The sequence below is a fragment of the Apium graveolens genome, chromosome 9 (genome assembly GCF_009905375.1).
Source record: "Apium graveolens cultivar Ventura chromosome 9, ASM990537v1, whole genome shotgun sequence".
Classification (NCBI taxonomy): Eukaryota; Viridiplantae; Streptophyta; class Magnoliopsida; order Apiales; family Apiaceae; genus Apium; species Apium graveolens.
The window spans coordinates 282,480,550-282,487,793 of record NC_133655.1 but is presented as its reverse complement, the minus strand read 5'-3'; the positions used below and the strand labels follow the sequence as shown (position 1 = coordinate 282,487,793).

Genomic DNA, 7,244 nt, shown 5'->3' with positions numbered 1-7,244 from the left:
TCTTCGGAACGAATCTTAGGTAACTCGATAATTTCCTCATCCAATTTTTCCTTAATAAAGAATCTGTCTAGCTCCACATGTTTTGTTCAATCATGTTATACTGGATTATGAGCAATATCACGAGCTGCTTTATTGTCACAATAAAGTCTAATCGATTGCGTAGGCAGATAACCCAAATCCCTCAAGAGAAGTCTTAGCCACAACACTTCACATATTCCAAGTGTCATACCTCTAAATTCAGCCTCTGCGCTTGAACGTGCTACAACATTCTGCTTCTTGCTTCTCCATGTAACGAGATTACCACCTACAAAGGTGAAATATCCCGAAGTAGATCGTATGTCATCTATCGCTCCAGCCCAGTCAACATCACTATATGCATGTACACTTTTACAATCAACATTTTTTGTGAACAAAATGCCCTTTCCAGGAGCAGACTTCAGATACCTTAGAATACGCATAACTGCATTCATATGTTGTTCTCCAGGATTATGCATAAATTGACTAACAATACTCAATGCATAGGCAAGATCTGGTCTAGTGTGTGCTAAGTACATCAATCTTCCAACGAGCCTTTGATATCTCTTTTTATCAACCGGCACCTGATCAGTCTCATCACTTAACTTCAATCCTTCTTCTACTGGTGTATCAGCTGGTTGACATGCTGACATACCAGTTTCTTGTAACAAATCTAAAGTATATTTTCTTTGAGACAAGAAAATCCCTTTATCAGATCGAGACATTTCGATCCCAAGAAGATATTTTAAGTCACCGAGGTCTTTCATTTCAAATTCGCTTGACAAGTAGCTTTGTAACGCCTTCATTTCATCAGGATCATTTCCTGTAACCACTATGTCATCAACATAAACAATAAGGGCAGTAATCTTACCATTTTGCCTTTTTAAGAATAAAGTATGATCCGAATTACTCTGATGATAACCAAAGGACCTCATGGCCTTCGTGAATCTTCCAAACCATGCTCTCGGAGATTGTTTTAGCCCGTACAATGCCTTTTTCAATTTACACACTTTACGACGAAACCCTTCAGGTATCATGCATCCTGGTGGCAAATCCATGTACACTTCTTCAGACAATTCACCATGTAAAAAAGCATTTTTTACATCAAATTATTGCAATGACCAATTCAGATTCGCAGCTAGAGATAATAAAACTCGAACTGTGTTGATTTTAGCTACATGTGCAAACGTATCTGTATAATCAATTCCATAGGTTTGGGTGTACCCTTTAGCTACTAGTCTTGCTTTGAAATGTTCAATTGTACCATCTGCTTTGTGCTTCACAGTATAAACCCACCGACATCCAACTGTTTTTTTACCTAAAGGACGATCAACAAGTTCCCAAGTTTCATTCTTCTGCAAGGCTTTCAACTCCTCATTCATGGTAGCTTTCCACCTTGGGTCAACTAAGGCTTCCTGCACACTGTTAGGAATAGATACAGTAGATAATTGATTTACAAATGACTTATTTGATTTAGACAAATGATGGTTAGACACATAATGACTCATTGGGTATTTAACTTTACTTCATAGCTCAGGTTCATATGTGGGCCTGGGAATACCTCTAGTTTGACGCGGTGGTGGTTGTTTTCTCGGTGGTTCAGATACTATAGAAGGATTATCCGTAACAGGCGATTGGTTTGGTGTATCAGTTGCATGTGGTGCGAGAGATTCAGATGGAGACTGTTCCACAACTCTATCTTCTGTATCTTCATCATGTTCATCACTATCAGTTCCATGTGATGCTATGGGTTCGGATGAAGGCTGCTCCACAACTTCATCACTATTATGGTTTTCATTTATACCACTCAAATCCAATTCACCATTATTCTCATTACCAAGTTCCATTTCATTTCCATTTAGATTGTTACCAGGTTTATTTTCATTCAGATTGTTACAAGGTTCATAGGATTCTCCTCCTATAGAGATGAGGAACTCATAGTCTAGAGCTTGAACTTCTTCCAAGTATCCCCCTTGAAGTTCTGGCTCAGAATAAAAATACATCGAGTCTTCATGAAAGACTACATCCAATGTAACAAACATTTGTTTGCTTGGAGGATGATAACATCGGTACCCCTTTTGATAAGCAGCATATCCTAAGAAAACACATCGTAAAGCTCGAGGTGTCAACTTATCGCGTTGATGTTGATGCAGGTGTACAAATGCTACACAACCAAAGACATGAAGGGGTAAGTTTGGAATGTCCGGAGCTACAACTGCTTCAGTAAGAGACTGGAATGGTGTTTGAAAATTAATAGTGCTGGACAGTACTCGATTGATCGAATATGCTGCAGAATTAAGTGCATATCCCCAATAAGATAAAGGCATATGTGCTTCTATTAATGAAGCACGAACAACCTCCAATAATTGACGATTTTTCCGTTCTGCCACCCCATTTTGTTGGGGTGTATAAGGACAAGTAGTCTGATGGGTGATTCCATGGGCTTCTAAATACTGCTTCAATTCAAAACTCAGATATTCACCTCCATTGTCACTCCGGAGTACCTGAACATGTGCATTGTACTAACTACAAATCATTTTATGAAATTTTTGGAATAACAAATTTACTTCGCTTTTGGATTTCATCAAACATACCCAAGTCATCCTAGTACAATCATCAATAAAAGTAACAAACCAACATGATCCATCCAAAGTAGGGAATTTAGATGGTCCCCAGACATCAAAATGTATAATCATAGAAGGAACTGGACTTTTATTTAGATTTAATGGAAATGATGTACGATGACTTTTTGCAAGTTCACAAACTTCACATTTAAAACTAGAAACATCAAAGTTCACAAATAAACTAGGAAATAATTTCTTTATGTAGCCAAAAGAAGCATGCCCCATACGTCGATGCCATAAAGATATCTCAGATTTATCCTTTGATCCATCAATTGTTAAAGCTCGACCCAAGTTATCTAGACTTTTGGGCACCAAGTCTAAGTAATACAGCTTCCCTCGCCTAACACCACAACCAATCGTCTGCTTTGTCCGGATGTCCTTGAATACACAAAAGTCAGGCCAAAAAATGATAACACAAGATAAGGAAATGGTTATTTGAGAAACTGATAAAAGATTATAACTCAAAGAGGGAACAACCAAAACAGAATCTAAATTCAAGGTATTAGTAAGAGACAAGGATCCTTCCCCAATTATCGGAATTGAGTTACCATTAGCAGTGGTAACAGATTTTTGTGAGGAAGGTTTAATAGGAGAAATTTGTCTGGAATCAAACGTCATATGTTCCGTAGCACCAGAATCAATTATCCATGCACTATTAGAAACAAGTGTAGAAATATTTAAAAAATTATCATCATTACCTGCTGCTGCTGCCAATGCCAAGAGCTTTTTATGATCATCATCTGTCTTTGTTTCAGTAATTGCAACAGTAGAGGCATTCTTAAAAATTTTCTTCCGGGAATCACGGTTATGATCCCACCATTCAGGATATCCCACAAGTTCATAGCATCGATTCTTTGTATGACCTGTTTGATTACAATAGGTGCATTTGTATGATGATTTGTCACCACCATTAGCATTCTTAGGATGGATGTTTTTTTGTTTGTCTTGTTGGTATTGAGAATACCAGTTTTGATTAGACCGGTTCTGAATCACCATGGCTGAAGCTTCAGCATTTTCCAATTGTCCGTTCATCACCCCGCGTCGAACATCTTCGCGACGGACCAGAGCATAACACTCTTCTAAATCAGAGATATGATCCTTCCTCAAGATTTCACCGCGCACTTGTTCAAAATTGTCATCTAATCCAGCGAGAAAGATATGAACCCTTTGTCTCTGAAGCGACTTTTGGTAGGATGCAATATCTTTCTCATTTACCATAACCACCTTATCACGATGATCCAACTCACCAAAGATTTCAGCCAGTTCCCCATAATATATAGAGAGCGATCTACCATTTTGTTTGGCGGAGAAAGCCCTCTGATTCAAGGTAAAAACTTGTAAGTCATCAGCTCCATCATAAAAGGCTTTAGACAGAGCTTTCCAAATATCTCGTGCGGTGCGTAAGCGAATGTATCGCTTCATAATCTCCGGTGACATAGACATCAATAACCATCTTTTGACCTTCTGATTGTCTGAATACCATTTTTCATAACCATCTTCTTTCTCTTTAGGCACCGTTGATGTGTCACGAATGAAAGAGAGCTTTTCTTTCTCAGCAATTTGCATCTCTAACATTTGAGACCATAGTTCATAGTTGGTCTCATTCAATACAATTCCTGCATTGAATGATGAAACTTCATGTTGAATAATGATAGGGTTTGAATCTGACTTGCTCATGGTTGATGAATCTTCGTGTTGAATGATTGATGAATCTGACGTGCTCATGGTTAAAGGTTTCAGAAAAAGATTTTTTGTGGCTCTGATACCATGTTTATAAAAGAGAAAATATATTTCATTTTACCATACTTTTTATCCTTACATGAATTCATATATATATATACTACAGACACCTTACAATCAAGCTACCTATAATCAAGCTAATGCAATTAATCAAGCTACCTACAATATCAATTAAGATACCTACAATCTTGTCCTATCTTTGACAATATCAATCGATATCAATTAATCCAATAATCGCAACAATACAGTACTCCCTCTATTTCATTTTATTTATCTCTTTATTTTTATGCACACATCTTAAGATGCATTGACCACATAATAAAAATTATTATTTTTAAAATTTTATTTTTGTAAATAAAAGTTTAAGTTATATATTTTTATTCAGGAAAAGAAAGTTTTAAAAATTATTATTTTAACTATACGGTCAAAGTACCTAGAAATGAGTGCAGAATAGTAAAGCGACTATTAAAATGAAACAGAGGAAGTATTATTTAGTATAAAGCCCTGTGACTCTCTTTTGAGCTTACTCAACAATATGAGTTCATCGGTACCCCAGACCTTACCTACCAAATCGCTGTCTAAATCCGTAGTACTAAACAGCGTGTCTCCACCTAAAAAGAGATTTAAAAATTAGATTAGGGAAAACTATGTGCCCGTTTGAGAAATCTTAAAATAAGTAACTTATGACTTAAAATGAATAAGTAAGTGATAAATATAAAAATATTTATAATTTAAATAAGTGTTTGGATAATTTTACTTAAAAGTCAGAATTTCTTTTTCTTAAATGAACTAAAATAAATATTTTAAATATAATTATCTTAATTATCGAATTTGAAGTTAGATCAATATTTAAAAATATATATTTTAAAACTGAGATTAATAAATCAATGAAAAATCAAAATAAGTTGAGGAAAAGTAGGTCATTACTAACATTCAATTTATCAGCTTATAAGTTGGATCAACAAATAAGCTGTTACGGACTTCTAAGTCATAAGTGACTTATAAGCTCCGCGTCAAACGAACCCTATGTTACATGTCTCTTCTTCGAAAATTAAGCAGTTTTCTTTAGACATGTAAGCATAAACTCTTACTCACCTGACCATGAACAATGATGGTTGTATTTTTGATTCTTTACCACCAGGGAGAAATCTGCCAATACTCTCTTAACGGTTGGAGGACTCGCAACCAACTTCAAATCCAAGCATAGGCTTTTACTTTTGATATTTCCGTCAAAATTAAGAACAAAACGCCTTCAAGTCCAGCAGTAGAAAATAATGGTCAATATATAAACAGCCTTAATAAAATAACTAGGTTCGCAGGTTACAGACTTGCAGAAAAACTGAAAAAGTGAAAATGATAGAACTAGTATTCTACTTCTCCCTCCGTCCCGGTGAGTTGTTTACGTACATTGTTTGCACGTATTTCGAGGCTTCAATAAAGTATAGTTTCATAATATTTTTTTTTTAATTTTTTTTTCTGAATAAAAGTTTAAACATGAAACTATTTTTCAGAATATTTTTTAAAGAAAAAAATTATGAAAGTATACTTTAAACGAGCATTGAAAAGCATGCCGAAAAGTAACGTAAACAATCCGGTGGGACCTAGGGAGTATGTAATTTAAAACTAGCCATAATTTTTTATGCACCTAGCAAAGAACAGTTTGTTTTATAATTTCATTGTGTTTCAGTGATACTATATGACAATATATATGTTCAGACTGTAGCACCCCTGTGATATAAAGAAACTCTGACAAACTAACCATTTATATTCTCCATCAACAGCAGTAAATACTTCGGATTCAAATCTGTCTTTCCAAATTTTGGAGAACTTGGGGATTTTCCAGTTGAAACAAACTTCTTTAGGATCCTTGATCATCTTAAAAATCTCGCCTTTTCCGTTGTATATAACTTTATAAACTTCAACGCTAAATACACAAGAATCATCAATAAGATATCCATTTTCTGCACTACTAAAAGTGTCCAAAATGAGACGCATTACTTTCATTCACAAAATGATATCAATTTTATTTTAAATAATTACGGTAATTTGAAACCCATATCTAACACCACATATGCACACATACATATGCAGGTGGCAGAAAGTGGATTTGGTAGGTTTTGATTTGGTTTGGTTCATATTCCAAAACCATATATAATCCTTTACTTGTACATTTTTGTTATGGATTCGGCTTTATTTATATCGTTATGGTTCGACATATGGATACATGCCATGATTGTCATGTTGGTCGACTAGTCGCCGACTAGTCGACTAAGCGGCGACTAGTCGACTAACAGGTCATTGGATGTTGACTAGCTAAATGTTGATATTTCGGTCGCCTGGTCGACTAGTCGACTAAGCGGTCGACTAGTCGAGCTGCTCAGTGTAAAAAAAAATCTGCATAATTTTTTTTGCATATTTGACATGATTGTAAATATTTTTTTTGTTCAGACAATTGGTATTGATTCATTGTTACATATTTTACATGACTGCAAATACTTTTCTTTGTTGTACTAAATTGTTAGATGATTGCAAGTACTTTTCTTTGTTGTCATTTATTAACTCTTCTAGCTTTTTGATCATTCTCTCCAAGTGTTGGATTCTTAATTCCTTAGATTCTGAAATAAAACAGTGTGGAAGGAGTTGGAACTTTGAACCTAGAATTTAGAAATCTAAAATACATAATATATCACATTTGTGTGTGTGGATATATATTTATATTATATTTTTAATTTATAATAATATATTATTTTTTGTCGACTAGTCTACGACTAGTCAATGACTAGTCGACTAGCGGGAGGTCCGTCAACTCGCCTCGACTCATCGACGTGACAACCATGATACTGTACATACATTGTATAGTCAAGT

At 35.2% G+C, this 7,244-nt stretch overlaps 3 protein-coding genes across 3 annotated transcripts; all 3 read right to left on the bottom strand.

The window, feature by feature from the left end:
- Window positions 1-1,124: 1,124 nt before the first annotated feature.
- LOC141686444 (putative mitochondrial protein AtMg00820) lies at window positions 1,125-1,523 on the bottom strand. The gene has a single exon (XM_074491479.1). The coding sequence runs from the start codon at window positions 1,521-1,523 to the stop codon at window positions 1,125-1,127; it is 399 nt and encodes a 132-aa protein (XP_074347580.1).
- A 1,179-nt stretch (window positions 1,524-2,702) lies between these two features.
- LOC141686853 (uncharacterized) lies at window positions 2,703-4,418 on the bottom strand. The gene is made up of 2 exons (XM_074491946.1): window positions 3,338-4,418; window positions 2,703-3,017 (listed from the first exon to the last, which is right to left on the bottom strand). The coding sequence occupies exons 1-2, from the start codon at window positions 4,362-4,364 to the stop codon at window positions 2,980-2,982; spliced, it is 1,065 nt and encodes a 354-aa protein (XP_074348047.1). The 5' UTR covers window positions 4,365-4,418; the 3' UTR covers window positions 2,703-2,979.
- Window positions 4,419-4,844: 426 nt separating this feature from the next.
- On the bottom strand, window positions 4,845-6,374 carry LOC141686443 (ubiquitin C-terminal hydrolase 12-like). Its single transcript, XM_074491478.1, has 3 exons — window positions 6,139-6,374; window positions 5,475-5,629; window positions 4,845-4,990 (listed from the first exon to the last, which is right to left on the bottom strand). Exons 1-3 carry the CDS (start codon window positions 6,372-6,374, stop codon window positions 4,845-4,847), a joined length of 537 nt encoding a protein of 178 aa, XP_074347579.1.
- Between the last annotated feature and the right edge of the window lie 870 nt (window positions 6,375-7,244).